Here is a 16,711-nt window from a genome sequence, read left to right as displayed (position 1 = left end):
TTCCTCTTGTTCTAAACCTGCACCAATAGCCAAATCTAAAGCATCAGAGGAAATGTGAAAAGGCAGGGACCAGTTAGGACCTCTCAAAACTAGTGCCTGTACTAACTTTTCCTTCAATGTTTCAAAAGACTATTGGCAAGCTGTGGTCCAAGAAAATTCACTATCCTTAGCTAGAAGTCGGAAAAGAGGGGCAGCGATCTTAGAAAAAATTTCAATGAATCTTCTATAGTAACCAGCATGTCTAAAAAACCTCTTACTTCCCTTTGAGTTTTGGGTGCAAGAAGATGCAGAATGATTTCAATCTTTGCTGGATCAACCTGGATACCTTTACTAGAAATCAAATGGCCAAGTACCACTCCCGCTTTGCACATTAATCTACATTTCTTGTCACTCAAGGCGAGATGGGCTTCCTAACAACGAAGAAGTACTTTCTCCAGATTTTTGAGAGCTTCTTGAAAAGAATCACCAAACACAGAAAAGTCATCCATATAAATTTCTACAAATTCTAGATCAGCAAAAATGGCCAGGACTGCCCTTTGAAAGGTAGCCAGGCATTACATAAACCAAAGGGAAGCACTTTATAAGAAAATGTATCCCATGGACATGTAAAACTAGTTTTATCCTGATCTTTGGGTGCAATTTGTATCTGGTTATAGCCACTGAAGCCATCTAAAAAGGAAAAATATTTCTTTCCTGCAAGGGTATCAAACACCTGGTCAATGAAAGGGAGAGAGAAACAATCTTTGGGAGTGGCTTTGTTTAATTGTCAATAATCAATACAAATACACCATCTTCCATCTTTCTTAGGTACTAGCACTAATGGAGAGACCCACTGACTATCGGAAATAGGATAGATAAAACCGGCATCCAAGAGTTTATGTACTTCTTCCTTCACAATATCTCTTAGAGCTGGATTCATTCGCCTTTGGGGTTGTCGGATAGGTCAGGTTCCTTCTTGAATATAGATATGATGTGTACAAGTTTCAGGAGGAATACCCTTCATATCTTCATAGCCCCAAGCAAAGGCACTAAGATGGTTTTGCAACAAATTCACAAGCTGCTCCTACTGAGATGAGTCCAAATCTGAACTAATATGCAAGGATTTACCAGGGCTAATCTCAACAAGAGTAGTATCAAGCTCAGGAGTACTCAAGGGAGTGGTCAAATGCAGTGGTACAGAAGAATGAGAATCATGATTATCTTGAAAATCTAGGCTGAAAATCTGGCTCAATGGCTCAAAATTAGGCATAGTGTCTAGATTATTCAGGAAATCTTGAATCTCATCTTCTTGTGAAGACCCAGTATAATGATGGATAAGGGAAATGGGTTGAGTCTCCTCATCACTGCTTTGACCCAACAATAAAGTATCTCGAAGGTCCCGAATGGATCTGGCAGGGGGGTATAAGGTAATTTTCTTCCTAGAATCTCCATACGAAATATACATATCACCGGAACGACATCCAATACATGCATTGGCTGTAGCAATCCATGGTCGACCCAAGATCAAGGGATGTCCTCCCATTGGGTTTTTTGGTTGAAACACAATGAAATCAGCAGGATATTCCCAAGAATCTAATGAGATGATCACATCATCCAATACTCCTTCTGGCTTAATTTTAGATCTATCTGCTAATTCAAGCACAATGGGAGTAGGGCGAAGATGAGATAACCGAAGTTGATCCATGGTTTGTTTAGTCATGAAATTAATGGCTGCCCCCAGGTCTATAAGAACATTAGAGACAAGGACATTACCAATCTGAACTGAGACAACAGGGTTTCTAGGATCAATATATTTTTCCATAGACACACATCCTGTCATCAACTCTGTTGCCCTACCAACAAATTGAATGTTTTGGGGTTCCAATCTCTTCCTCCCAGGTTTATTGAGACAAAGTTCCTTAATAATCTTGGTACAAATGGGGATCTCTTTGATGGCTTGAAGCAAGGGTATCTTAATAAAAAGATTCTGAAGCGTTGATGCCAAGCTAGTCTCAGAAATAGGCTCACTTCTTTCCATTACTAGCCTCTCTGGGAAGGGAGGCTGGTTGGAAGAAGATGGCAAGGATTCAGAGGGTAAGGGCTACTTAGTGACAGCTTTCGGAGAATGGTTAAGAGTTTCCTCTTCTCCTTTCTTTTCAACAATCACTATAGGTTGCTTCTGATTTTCTGATGTTACAGTCCTTCCCGATCTTAATTGAATATCATGAACCCCAACTGGAATAGACTGGTACTTGAATGGTAAAGGTGGGTTTGTTACATAGATCATTTGCACTGCTTTATTATTGTTAGGATTGGGCATAGGTTGAGCAGGCAACTAAGGAGGTCGAAAAGGTGGAGGTAAAGGCAACGGTGGAGTAGACTGACTCGGAAGTTGAGGCATTGAATAAGGTGTATGCGTAGATGGATATGACTGCATAGGTGGCTGGTAGGAATATGGAGAATGAGTTGGCCCTCTCCAACCTTGTTGCCATGGTTGAGAAGGTTTCCCATGCTGATATTGATTCCCATACTGCCACTGTTGATTAGTGTTAGGATAAGAATATGCATGTGAATTATAACCAAAATAGTGTAGAGAAAATTCAGGAGCCATACCTGCACCTACCTGAGGCCAATTCCTTCTTGCTCCCATAGCATACAAGTATTCAGCTTCAGGTTGTCCCCCTGTAAATATTTCTTCTTGCTCCCATAACATACAAGTATTCATCTTCAAGCTGTCCCCCTGTAAATACAACTTTAAGCCCTGGTATAGAGGGACATTTTTCTGTGACATGGTCTTCTGCACAAATAGCACACTTATTAGTTTCTTTCAAATTAAGAGAACATTCTTTAGGAGGATGCTTGTCGCTACATTTAGGACAGAAAATACATAATGACTCTTGTTCCTTCATGAGTTTTTGCTAAAATTTTAAAGAGTCCAATTGTTTGGTAACAGTATTCATTATATCAATTTTCATGTTTTTCATTTTATTTTCTAGTCCAATAATCATAGCATCAGTAGATTCAATTTTTCTATTTCTATTTCAAGTTCCTGTACTGGATCTATACTGATCTTGAAAATTTCCTACATAATTCACAAATTGTTCAAAAGTTTGCTGAGAAATATCACCTTGTCCTAACAGATTTAAATTATTTCTAGCATTATTAGTAAGTTCTCTTAAGAACAAGGTTCTAGTAGTACTGGGATCAAGCTTAAGTTTCGACCTTTGTAAAATATACAGAAATCTTTCTAGGTAATCTTCAAGAGTTTCATCATCATCCTGTATGATTGTAAAAATCTCATCCTGCATGTCTCGAGTTTTGCAATATTCTTGATATTTAGACAAAAACACTCTCTTCATCTGATCCCAAGAGGTTATAGTGTTTCCTCCTAACCCCATAAACCAGTGTAGAGCTAAGTCCTTGAGAGTAACAAGAAATAATCTTAACTTTTGAGCATCGGTTAAATAATCATAACTTCTACACAGAATATCAAACTCGAATAAAAAAGAGTCAAGATCTTCATGAACTTTACCATGGAAATGAGGGAGAGTTGATGATGGAATGTTCTTCATTTACGCCACAGTATCAGGATCCACAATTGGAAACATAAAAGTGGATTGTTCCCCACTTACCTGGTTTTCACCAGTCCCTTCCACATGATCTTCATGGTCCGCCATTGTTTCCTTTTTAATTGAACCGCTCTCAACAGGCTGAACCACACCTGAGCTATTGTCACCAGAATCCAGGTGGATTGTTCCTGCGTGATGGGTTTGAATTGGATTGGGCTTCCTGCTTATAGAAGGAGACCCAATATGAGAATTGTTTTCAAAATTCTTTCGGCCCTTAGTGGGCTTCGAACCCTTACCTTTTCTAGGCATTCATTTCAAAAAAAAAAAAAAAAATAACAAACAACTTCTAATAAAAAACGTTGTCAGAAATCAATTAACACTAGTAAAATTCTTTCAAAGAAGCCTTTCCAAACAATACTGCAAAAATAAAGGAAAAATTACCTCTATTGTATAATCAGAAAATTCTTACCAAATCAAATCGCCTCCCCGGCAACGGCACCAAAATGTTAAGTGTAGGAATTACACTTAAGCAAACTCCTCAACACTTAATTTGTCAACTCAGGGGATTCGTAAACCTAGAGACGGAGCACAGGCAATGCCAGAGATGGTATGAATCTTCCTAATATAAATTCCTACTTCATTTAAAGGAAAGATTGCAAAATCAAATTAAAAAAGAAAAAGGCAACTTGAACCATCAAAATAATCTAAGACTGGAACAAAGAAGAATGCATTTGCAAGAGGGCATTAAAGATAAAGGGCAATCACTGTAGCTAATTATTGTTTAACTACTGAGTGTGTGTTTTTCTTTAGCAGAGACACTTAGTAGTCTCATCAGATGGGCCCTTAAACCTGCTCCTCTAGAGATTTCCTTCTTGCACTAATATGTCATATACTATCGCAGTCTGCTTGCACTAGTGCAGGAACAGAGATTTATGCAGAAGGTATAAATAGTGTCTTTACTAAAGGATTTTTGCTTCTTGCAAGGGCTTGAACTTTTCTAGGTTCAAAGCACTCAAATTCCGTGGCAAGAAACTAGTTCTTACACCGGATTAGAGCTTCTTGCACTTAGCATTTAATTCTTAAAATGAGTGCTTAATTATTGCAAGTGCCATTATATTGTTAAATCAAATTGCACACATAAAAAGTGAATGTTTCTGATCTTAACAGAGTGCAAGAATAAAGAAACAATCAATATACATTTATCATGTCATAATCATTTAATGAAAGAAAGAAGATTGCGGGAAGTAGACTAAGAAGGCTTGCTGCATCACACCAACGTGCACTGATGCAGGTTCATTTCTCCTGGTTGGACAATGTAGGGAAAGCAAATCAAACAGAATTGCAGAAAAGGAGATATCACACCAACGTGCACTGGTGCAAGGTTATTTCTCCTGCTTGGACCAGGCAGAGGAAACCAATCTGAAATCAAATGCAGGAAAGGGAATTTATCTACTTCACACAATGGATCCGCTTTCACTCAGATAAGAATGCATGTGCTTAAAATAAAATCACACTTGACAGTGTAAACACAAATTACAGGAAAACGGGAAATGGGGTAAACGTGTTGGGTTGGCTGGGGCCTAACCAACCAGCGAGTTTCCCCTTTAAATAAAAACGTTTCTCAGTACCTTAATCAATTCATCAGCTCAAATACAAAAGCACAGTTTGTGAAACATGAGACGGAGCTCCCTTCTATTAATTCACTGAGGCAAGTACATACATTAATACATCGTCTAACCCAGATTCGGGCAATAACAAAATACAGCAACCTGTTACCACCTCTCTGGCTGTGTCTCTGTTCTCTTCTACTATAAAAAAAACTTCCCCTTAGTCCTATTTACACTCTACATTATATATATCTTTGGCCAAAGGCCAAAATAGATCATTCAACCGACTACATAACCAAACGCAGAATTTAGCTTTTCGACCTTCAAAATTAGACAGTTAGCAAAACTGGCCGTAGCCAATCTCCAGCTCTCGTCCTTCACAGGTTCAATCTCCGCTGCCTTTGGATCGATCTTACTATCGTGGTTGAAGCTTCTCAAAACGAGGCGGTGATCAAGGAGGTTCAGATCTGCTGCAAGGATTTGTTGTGCTAACAACGGTGCAAGATTCGATCCTGCACTAGGATCAGCGGTCACAGAAAGTACTCTAACTACCAAATAAACATTGGAGATATCGATAAGTTACAAAGAGTGATTAAAAGTAAAAAAATCATGTAATAAATGATTAATTAATGCTAAGTTAAATTAAAAGTATGAAAAATAAAGTTTATACGAAATATGTCACCGTGCTTGGACTGGTGCAAGATGAGGGTGTATAAAAGAGGTAAAACAGCAGTAAATGGTTACGATTTAGGAAGGGGAAAATAGCAAAAAGAGAGAAAATTAGGGGGCTAACAGTGAACATCAGCGAAACAACTCTTGCTGACATTCAAGTGCATATTCAACATGCACATGAAACGATTGATTTCTTTCAACTGGAGTCGAAATTGCAGATAAATGAGTTGCAAGAAAAGCGTGTTGCTTCCAAGTCTTTGACCAATCCACAAACAACTGATCATTCGACTTCATTCATCCAACCAGCTTCAAGTGTTGAAGTTGTTCCAGTTCAACTTTCTTCCAAACCCATCATCAAGCCATGGGAAGAAATTCAAAGTAATCGAAATCAACGCGGCTTAGGATATGTCAAAGATAATGACAACTTACATATCCCTAATTATTCAAAGCCCATTCAGTTCGTCAGTGTCGGATTACTTAAACAAATCACCTAAGTAAGTTCTCAACGACTTGCAGACCGACGTCAATGCACACAAACTAAAGTTGCCGACAAATAGAAATGCACACAAACTCAAGTTGCAAACAAACCGACATGTTCTCATTGTCAATGAACCGGTCATCTGGAATATCAGTGTTTTGATCTCCATCCTTGTCACCACTGTGAGAAGCAGAATCATTCATCGGAGAAATGTTGCAAACAAGACCAACCTGCCAAATTAAAGATCGATTATTCATGGATTGATCCCTGGGAATGGTCATCCACAGCCAGAAGATTGTACAAGTTTTACAATTGAATTCACTCACACATATTGCAACCAACAGTCAAATGAAGATGGTACTCTCGTGCAGTTGAATGGAGGAGTACACCAATGAAATACTCCTACACCTACGGGGGAGTTCAGATATAATTTGGAGAAGATTGCCTCTCCTTTCATCTGACAAAGGGGGGAAATGTCAATGAAATTGACAAGTGGTTGTCAGACTGAAAGTCTCGACAACATCAGCGAAGCAGCCAGTGGGCATCTTCATCAGCTAGTGGGCAATCATCATCAGCAAATACGCCAGTGAGCGTTCATCAAATTGTGTCAATGGACACCAGATGTTGTTTTCAAGCAAAGGACAGTTGGATCCTTTTGTGGCTTGGCACGTGATGGAATTTTCAAGCGACATTCAAAGATGAATCAGTGATGCAGCTAACTCATGGTCTCTTCATATTGTAGTTTCTTCAACATCCAACTTTGGCAGTTTTTCAGGCAAATGTTTTTTGAGGATCAACTTGAGAACTTGGAAGATGGTTCCTTGTTCGTTTTGGATTTATCATTGAGGGGGGGAATGTTAGCCTCACTCTCTTAAAAATCAATAATAAATCCAATTATTAAATTAAATAAATAAAATCATGAGAATTCCTCAAACCAAGGGTTCTAGTTTGGATGAGAGATTCTCTCCAACTAGCTCTCCTAAATTAGTGTGTAAGTTGAGAAATTGTCTCAACCAAGTGAATCTAAGATAGATGCACTATCTTAAGACCACTTGCTCATGTATTTAAATGTATTATTAAATTATTTGAACAAGAGAGAATTACATGAGCATGAGTGACCACATGATGGCTCTCTGCCTTTTCCGCCAGTTTAATTTTTGTGTGTTAATTTGTTGTGCATATGGTTATATGGTTTGATTACAATTGAGGGTGCTGATATATATACATGGTCGGGGTGTCTTTTCATTAATAGACATGTCTTTTCAATAAGACATGTATTTTCTTCTTTTTATTATTATTAATAATTATTGATTGTTTATATTTATATATTATATTATATAATATAATATATAAATATATATTGGTGTACATAATATAATATATATTATACATTATTGTCTAGAACATAATACCTTTCGCTGCTATATAAAACATCAACACACCAACCTGAAGAAAACAAGCTAAAGTTTGTATCTCTCTCAACTCATTCCCTTTGCTCTCATGCTTAGTGAATCTAATCCATATAAAGCTCATTAGGTGCCTCACCTAGTGATCAAATAGCATTGGCGCCCTCTTGTATTGCAAAACACAATAGAAGGAAAATCTGTCATTTCTCTATTCAATAATGCCTTGAGAATATTCTTCCCTCCAATGCTCTTCAATGTGGTTAGAAATAGCCCAACCTATTATATGCTTTTAAGGAAATCCTTGCAAGAATGATAACTAGCTCTCAAGCATCTCAAGAGCAACAAATGCACAATGGGTGATGAATTTGTAACTTGCCTAAACGCTATGCTCATATATAGCCATCTATCTTTCACACAAGTCTACAATTTCCTCTACAAAGAATTGATTTTTGGTCAAATTGTGGATTGGTCCATGGTGAGCAATAGAAAATAATGCATAAACAATGTTGATAATAAACATAAGAATGATAAAATAAATCCTAGAGTGAAAGAGTGCACGGCAATGAGAGAATTGAAGGAAATGATAAATGTTGTTATTTCTAATAAGAGGATTCTAGACCTCTTATACTTCCCCATGATGATTGTACTTATTATATGCTTTGATAACTACATGATTAAATATCCCCACCAAGTTCTTACATGCATTTAATGATTAGTTTTATAAGTCAAAAGGAGGTGGATGGTTTCATTTGAGACACATTGTGTAAAAGAGAAGAGGATTTACCTATACATATGCCTCCCTTTCTTATTCCTCTTTGGTGGAATAATAGCCCCTCTTGTGCTCTCCACAATGTTTTGGACCAGTATATATAATTCTAGCATTCATATTTACATAGCTTGAATTCATAGTGGCAAGTGTACCACATGGCCCACAAAAGTATATTTACATAGCTAGTCATGCACTAGGTAGGCCTTGGCCTTGAGCTCCACACTAGGAATCCATGCTAGCAAATTTACATCATTTACACATAGAATTTTTTCTTTAAGCTCACATGGCTCAACTTTCGTTCTTCTAACCATGCATTTACAATTAATAAAAAATTTGATCAAGTAGATTCAAAGATCAGAACTACACATTGCAATAGCCTATTAATATCCAAGAAACACTACTCTCACCTGATTATTGTTGTTCACCCACCTTGACTATCTGCCTAACAAAGAATATTGTTAGTAACTAGCCTTAAAACCTCCTCTTCTTTAGGATCATTGAACCAAGAGAAGTAGGGTGTTCTTACAACCCAGAAGTAGGGTGTTCTTACAACCCAAGGTGGTGGACATCTTTATGTCCCTCCATAATCTACTATGGTTGAACCTCATCGAAAGAATTGAAATTTAAAAAATTATACATGCATACATATATGCACACAATTTCTAATGTCGAAAAGAAATTAAAAAAAAAAAAAAATAGTCTCTATTTTAAACAAATATTAAAAAAAAACAACACCACCAATAGTAGCACAAACACACATTCTAAAAAATAAACTAGCATAGATCCATCTAAATTATGGATACTTAATGCTAAACTTCTTCAAGCTTTCCCTAATATCCTCAATATTATCTTCCTTATAGTTAAGGTTTAGAACACATCTAGGACTTTTAGAATAACTAGGGATTTTAGAATAGCTAAAGATAATAAGAGTTTTTCTTAACTAAAGATAAACAGTGAAAATTATCATTTTATTTATATAGTAAAGATTCAGCTCAATTATTTTTTACTAAAAAGCAAACCCTTTCTCTCCCCTCCCTGTTGTAAGGTTGTAGTTGCTCTAAATTAAATAAAAAAGCAAAGTTTTAATATTTAAAGGTTGTAGTTGCTCTAAATTAAATAAAAAAGCAAAGTTTTAATATTTAAATAAGCTCAATCTTGTTCATCCTCTCAAACTTGAATATTCTTTTTTTTTCTTAAATTTTAAAAGTCTAAGAAAAAGTTTTATAACCCTCTCAAACTTGAATATTCTTTTTTTTCTAAATTTCTAAAAATCTATGGAAAAGGTTTATAAAAAGAGGGTCTCAAAGAAGAGGACATCATTCAATATTGCATGCACACTTTTCTAGAAAAAAGAAAATAAAATATAAATAAAAGCACTACTTCTAACATATTGAAATTTTATAAGCTTAAACCAACTTCAACCAATTTGACCTAATTTTCTCAATAAGATTTAGAAAATATTTGTTATAAATAATATGTAAACCTACTTTCATTTTCAACCATATTTTCTTCTTTTATAAAAATAACATGGTCTAAAATTACATAATTAAGTGTCATCTTACTTGTGGCAAGTGTTTCTCCCTCCACATTGATGTTCTCTCTTCATTTTATCTCACTCTTCCCTTTTTTCTCAATCCTCTTTACATCAATATTTTCTCTCCATTCTCTCCAATAGTAGTGAAGGTTCAGGGTTATGTAATGTAATTAATGGACTATAAATGATTCTTCTTTTCTTCATTATTTCTAATTCCCTATCTGTTTGTAGCACCATTGCCTACCCCTCCTTAAATTTAAAATCACTATGTAACAACTAAAGCAATTACAAAGACATCCCAAATTCATTGATATGTATACAAGTCAATGACAATGAGAAAACTCGGGCCAAAAGCAAAATGCAAGAAGAATATGGAGAATCTTATATGTAAAAGTAGGTGAGCCATCATCTTTGATTAAGGATAGTGATATATTTACAATTATAATTACAAACTCTACTCAGCAAAATTTTAAAATCGTGATCTATTTACAATTATAGTTACAAACTCTACTCAGCAAAATTTTAAAATCGTGATATATTTACAATTATAGTTACAAACTTCAGCAAAATTTTAAAATTACTTTCATATAGATAAAACTAAACTAAACTCAGCAAAAACTAAACTAACAAACCCAATTTAACCCAATTTCGCTTACATATTTGACTCACCACCAAATTAACTTAGTCCAATTTAGTGGTTGAATCAGAAGTAACTTAAACTCCATGACTAGCATTGTAACATTTTACAACGGAAAACAAAACTCAAACTCAGCAAAAACTAAACTAACAAACCCAATTTCACTTACATATTTGACTCACCATCAAATTAACTTAGTCCATTTTATTGGTTGAATCAAAAGTAACTTAAACTCCAGGACTAGCATTGTAACATTTTACAACGGAAGGTATACAAAGTACAAAAAAAATACAAAATCCAATTAATACGTCTTTGACTAAGGAAACTGTGACCAAGGATCATGAGGGATGCTCTCAAAAGCACAAGGATAGTAAAAAGCACGTCTTCATCTTACCCATAATCCCCTCTTTAAAACTTGTTAATGTGTTTAAAACTCTCCTTAAAACAATAAATATTTTCCAATATAATCATAGTTATCGGAAACCGGTCCAGTTTGAAACAATTTTCGTGGGGACCCTCCAAATTAGTTTTGGACCAGTTCAATTACAAATCAATACACTTTGGACCAGTTCAATTACAAATCAATACACTATACGACCCCAACCACGCATGTCCATGACCCTAAAAAAAACACCACAAATGAAGGATCTAGACCCTTTTTCAACACTAACATAGCTCTAATTATAGATCCCCACCTAACCCCCTATTTTCCCCACATTCTTCACATTCTTTTCATTAAGTATTTGTGAGTGCTTTTGGGTGTGAACACAGTTAAAGTGTTTAACATATTAAAAAAAAAAAAAAAAAAGCAAGCCATATGGAAAAACAGCAACTGAATGTTTTAGTCTTTTATAGATCCCCACCTAACCCCCTATTTTCCCACACTCATCACATTCTTTTCATTAAGTATTTGTGAGTGCTTTTGGGTGTGAGCACAGTTAAAGTGTTTTAAAAAAAAAAAAAAAAACCAGTTGGAAAAACAGCAATTGAATGTTTTAGTCTTTATGCAATATAAACCATTGATTGAAGTGCAACAGATTGCTGGACACCACACCAAACTCAAATCCCATAATCTTAGAGGATATTGATCCTTCCTCGGAGCGGATCATGGAAAGTCAGCCATGCAACGTTGGTAGAGAATGACTTCAGCTGGATGGATTTGCAGTCACTTTTACCACCACAGGTTCCAAACCATCAAGTCAGAGGTGGATGATACCCATTCAAAGAGAGCATCTTGATCTAGGGGATGATCATGAGGACATGAAGTGAATTGTTTGTAGTACAATTATTATTTAACTCTAAATGAGGACATGCAGTGACTTATTTGTAGTACAATTATTTTTGAATTCTAAAGGCCATTTATAGTCTTGATGTTTGTGTATTTTCAAAACTGTCTATCTGAACTTACATATCAATGCCATTAGCTGTTTTCACCCTTACATGATATATACATTGATGAACATGAACACTTAAATTCTTATTTAAAATTAAACATTGTGTTTTTTATTCAATTGGTTTTTCAGCAGGTTCTGGTCTGGTTTGTAATTTTGGACACTCCGAAAAGGCCGGTTACAGTTCTTATAACTTAGTATAATAATGCATAGAACTCATTTAAAACAGATTACGCAATTTTTTATAGACAAAAACCTATAAGAACCTCTAGTCCCTTGTGCTATGTTTATGATAGTTCAAAATCAACTTATCTTCCTCTCCCAACTCTGCACTGAAAATTATTTTTCTTATCCAAATTTCAAAGGAGGATCTTTATCTTTCATATATAAACGGAACCTTAAGCCATTCGTTTTCAACCCTTAAAAAAAGAGTTTATTGTCACTTTTAATACAATTGCTCATCTTCTCGACACCTTGGATAACAGATATACAATGAAGAAGCATAACAAACCAAAGATAATTACATGCATTACATGATTAGAACCCTTCTGTATTACATTTCTGTTTAATCTTTTCATGTTGTTCTTAACTCCAGCTTGAGCTTTGATCATTGTCATTTCCTGCAACAACCATGTCATTACATAATCAGATAACGAAGGCAACTTTTAAAAATAAGCTACACAAATTAGAGACGCAAATTAATAACAAATACCCAAAAGAACAAGAAGCAACCATTCAGTAGAATATAACTGTGCAATGCTGTAAATGGCCTAGAACTTTTCCTGTATTTTGATTATATGTGAAAATGTTGTAAATGACCTAGCATTTTCCTATATTTTGGTTATAGGTGAGAGCAAAGAATCCTTTCGATCTGATTTAAACTAACAGCTTGCTGAAGCTATCAAGAATAAAAAATCACAAACCTGTATCAATTACATCATCAACATGTCAGTGAGTTAATTTCAACTGCAGTTGTCTCATGGATTGAGAATTCATCAATGAGATAAAATTGATTTATTTCTGCAATTTAAAATAGATTTCATTGTTTCTAATTTCTAAACCCAAATGTTGTAAGAATTATTGATTTCAAGACTAAACAGCATCCAGAAATGGACGTTCAATGCATGAAAGAAAATGCTGAAAAAGATTTAGAATGCCAACGCTGAAACCTAATCCTTGATTTAAATGGACCATGAAAAAATAACTAGCAAGTATAACCGTGAAAAGTTTTAGCTTCTGCACAATTCAGGTTGAACTCACAACCCCGACAGTATTTAAGACCTAAACCAAGAATTAATACCTTACCAGCTTCTCACATCATATTGATCAGCAGTTTCACATGAAAATTCTTAAGATACACCCTTGTTGTGGTCTTTTCCTATTTCCAGGTTTCCTTCAATTTCTTTTTATAATGAAAGACAGGACAATTGCTTAATCAATAAAAACGCAATCATTACATAAATAATCCAAAAAAAGGGTTCTGAACAATCCTTCCAATCCTTCCTGGCCAAAAATATATACACAATGACTGTCAAACAAAATTAAGAAATAGATCTCTGTTTCGTTCTGATTTTTTTGAAATGCTTCTCTTCCCTATAAAAATGAGTTAGTGAATGCAAATTCCAGCCTAGAGTCTGCATCTCACACAAAAAAGGGGGAGTGAATGCAAAATACCAGCCTAGAATCTGCATTTCACACAAATTCAATTGAAAAGCCTCAAATGATATGCTTTTGGTTGACGTAGTAATCCAACAGCGAGGTTTGCCTTCACATTTCTATTATAATTAAAAACCTCTGTTACACGGGAACTGCTCCCTAGAGGTGGGAAACCCGTTCCAGTGGTTCCTGCGCTCCCGGAAGCTTTGGAACTGTATGGGAATGTTCCCTTTTCTGTGGGAGCTGCAATGGGAGCTTGGGAAAGTTCCGGGAGCTTTGAAGACTGTTTTTTTGGAGTTCCCACGTTCCCTGGGGTTGGGGAATACAAAGCATGTAGACAAATATGTTGAACTGCCCACAAAACATGAGGCTTTGTTGAAACCTTCGCAGGAAGAAAGGCCAAAGACATCCTTAACACCGATATCCTTAATTGAGAAACTGGAGCAATCTCTTGATGGGTTAAAGAAGCGTGTGACACCTCAATGTAAGGGCTATATCTGGGATGTCATGCTGATGAGTATTTTTTTTGTTTATGTATATGTATTGCAGAAGATTGTGTGCATATTGTATGTGGCAGTCAATGCTTAACCATTAGAGTCGCTTTACTTTTTCTCATAAGAATAACTAGAGAAACATAGGTAAAATTGTTCATTTGTATTTTTAAGGCAGATTGTTTCAAACACTGGTCATGTGTCAGAGAACTGATAATGAACTTGACATTTTAATATTTTATATATATAAAAGGGAGAGACTCAGGAAGAGAGACACCCAGAGAATATATTTATATATAAGAGAGAGATTATATATTTAAATTGATTTTAATATTTGAATATTTTGATTTAATATTAATTTTGATTATTATATAATTATATATTTTTTATATTTATATTTTAAATTTTTTTTATTATATAATATTACCGTTCCCGATTAGCCGTTTCTTGTAAATTTTGGGGAAACCTCTAGCCGTTCCCGACACCCGTACCCAAGTTCCCACGTTCCAGAAACTCATGCAACATAGTTAAAAACCGATTGCTGAGACCATGAATACAGTCCTACATTATTTTCTTAATGTCTCAAAATATGCTTGCAATTTTCTATTACTGAAACAATAATGTACACCACATTCCATCTTACATGCAATTTAACCAAAAACTAGGTAACCCAAAAGTAAAAATTAAGCCATCCATTGGGGTTTTCTTTCTTGCTCTCGTCTGCCCCACCCGAATGGCATGCCAAAAAAGGGTAAGGGGAAATGTAAGTCCTGTGCAACTTTGGCAGAACAGAAACCCATCAGGCCTGGCACCTGAGCAGAAGAAAGTCTGCGTTATGTGGTGAAACCTCGACCTAAGGCATGTTTATCAAAATAACTTCTAAAAAGGAAGAAAATAAATATTGCATCAAACTACAGTCGCGTAAGTTTTGTTTTGATATGTTAACCTGCAGACAGGCCGATTAAGATTTTGAGCATGAGGTTGTCCTCTCTTTTTATTCTTTTTCTTGCCTAGTTTGCCCTAAATTCCTTAGAAGGTGATCATATATTTGTGATATGATTACATTTCTGATAAATTTGAGCATCATTTTCAAGAAAAGGAAATATTGAGAGAATTCATCCTTACCAGCTGGCTGAGAAACCCATTCTGGAACCTAGCCTCTGACTCTATCTCCTGAGCTATCTGGAAGTTGATGAAAATAATACAAAAAGGCCAAGATTACCTTCACAAACTACTTCGAAAATTACAGAGCAATTTCAGTACAGAACTCAATACAGGATCCCTTTATTGGGGTTTGTAGACAAACAAGGGTTAACAAAAATGGGATGCATGGCGTACATTTTTGAGCTGGGAAACCTTATGATGCAATCCACCAATCTCCTCGTCCAGGTCCCCGTTAATGGGATCGACTCTCAAATGCAATTGTTCGCTCTGGGGATTCGATCTGCTGCTCAGCCCCTCTCTGCAAAAAACAATCAATATCGCCGAACGCATATCTCCATGAAATTGATAAAATAGCAATGGGCGTGCTCAATTGAAGAAATTGAAAGGAAAATGACGGAATGATACCTTGATCGGAAGGGTCCTGAAGGGTAAGCAGAATTCCCTCTGGGCACGGATGCCATCAACAAAAGCTGATGCAGCCGTTTGAAAAGATAGATTTTATGGGTTTCCAGAACGAGTCTATGCGAGGAATGTCACCATTGAAATCAAACTCCCAATGATTTTAAAGGGTATGTTTCAGAGATTTTGGAGAAAGTAGTTAAAAATTAATTAACATTTTTGAGCTTGGTGAAGATGGTCACTCGAGAGTTACAGAAATTTACTGACTTGCAAATATTCAACTACGTTTAGGGTTAAATAATATGGGCGCATTGGTCTTTTTATAAGCTTCGCGAGTCAATCGCTGGGTATCAAACCCTGGAATTAACTCGCTAAGCGTTTGCCACTGAAATTCATCGGTTGCAGAGATGACTTGTAGATGAATTTTCGGAGGATAGTAGATTACCTACCTACAATTTTAGGAGCGGAACCGCTGGATAGTGTTTTGGCATTTTTTATCTTTTTACCCGAGGTATGTGGAGTAAAATCCAATCCAGTGGAATTGAACGTAGTAGAGGTCGAATTAGAAACTTTCAACAACCGTAAAAGAGATGTCAGTGAACAAATTCATCATTATGACGATTCAAAATTGTATTTTTAAAAACTCTAAAACAATTATTTATATGAACCCTATCAAAACTGATATATTAATAATTTGAAAAGTTTCTGTTGTTTAAAATAACTATACTCCAATATTTTATTTTTATATTTGTTTACAACAGTGTATGATGTAATTACCTTCGTTTCAATTGGTTTACAATAGTGTATGGGGTAACTACTTTTTATTTAAATATTTTTTATTTTCAATTAGTTGCTCTTGCTATTAAATTAGTTTAAAAATTGAAATACTTAAAACTTAAAAAAGGTAATAAAAAATAATTATTATTTTTTTAAATTAAGATTTTAAAAAATCAACTATA

General features: G+C 35.4%; 1 protein-coding gene across 3 annotated transcripts; it reads right to left on the bottom strand.

The window, feature by feature from the left end:
- Positions 1-12,381: 12,381 nt before the first annotated feature.
- On the bottom strand, positions 12,382-16,334 carry LOC149265637 (bet1-like protein At4g14600). 3 transcript variants are annotated; one of them, XM_089429615.1, is made up of 5 exons: positions 15,759-16,334; positions 15,528-15,651; positions 15,315-15,371; positions 14,919-15,001; positions 12,497-12,662 (listed from the first exon to the last, which is right to left on the bottom strand). In XM_089429615.1, the coding sequence occupies exons 1-5, from the start codon at positions 15,812-15,814 to the stop codon at positions 12,656-12,658; spliced, it is 327 nt and encodes a 108-aa protein (XP_089285741.1). In that variant the 5' UTR covers positions 15,815-16,334; the 3' UTR covers positions 12,497-12,655. The 3 variants fall into 3 exon arrangements, with proteins under 3 accessions (XP_089285736.1, XP_089285741.1, XP_089285737.1); XM_089429611.1 differs by having other exon boundaries at positions 14,833-15,001; positions 15,759-16,332; XM_089429610.1 differs by lacking the exon at positions 14,919-15,001 and having other exon boundaries at positions 12,382-12,662; positions 15,759-16,327.
- Positions 16,335-16,711: the final 377 nt, after the last annotated feature.

Source organism: Pinus tabuliformis, chromosome 6, assembly GCF_031772625.1.
Source record: "Pinus tabuliformis cultivar Carrire ecotype Pingquan chromosome 6, CPIR1, whole genome shotgun sequence".
NCBI classification, from domain to species: Eukaryota; Viridiplantae; Streptophyta; class Pinopsida; order Pinales; family Pinaceae; genus Pinus; species Pinus tabuliformis.
The sequence above is the reverse complement of the archived record's forward strand: the minus strand, read 5'-3'. Positions and strand labels throughout refer to the sequence as shown.

Bases quoted from the DNA above. Each gene is read 5' to 3' on its own strand.
- LOC149265637 (XM_089429610.1), bottom strand. From the start codon at position 15,814: ATGGCATCCGTGCCCAGAGGGAATTCTGCTTACCCTTCAGGACCCTTC. The intron at 15,372-15,527 runs GTACGCCATGCA...ATCAACTTCCAG, and splicing joins AGGTTTCCCAGCTCAAAAAT to ATAGCTCAGGAGATAGAGTC. The intron at 12,663-15,314 runs GTAAGGATGAAT...TGGTTGTTGCAG, and splicing joins ATGGGTTTCTCAGCCAGCTG to GAAATGACAATGATCAAAGC.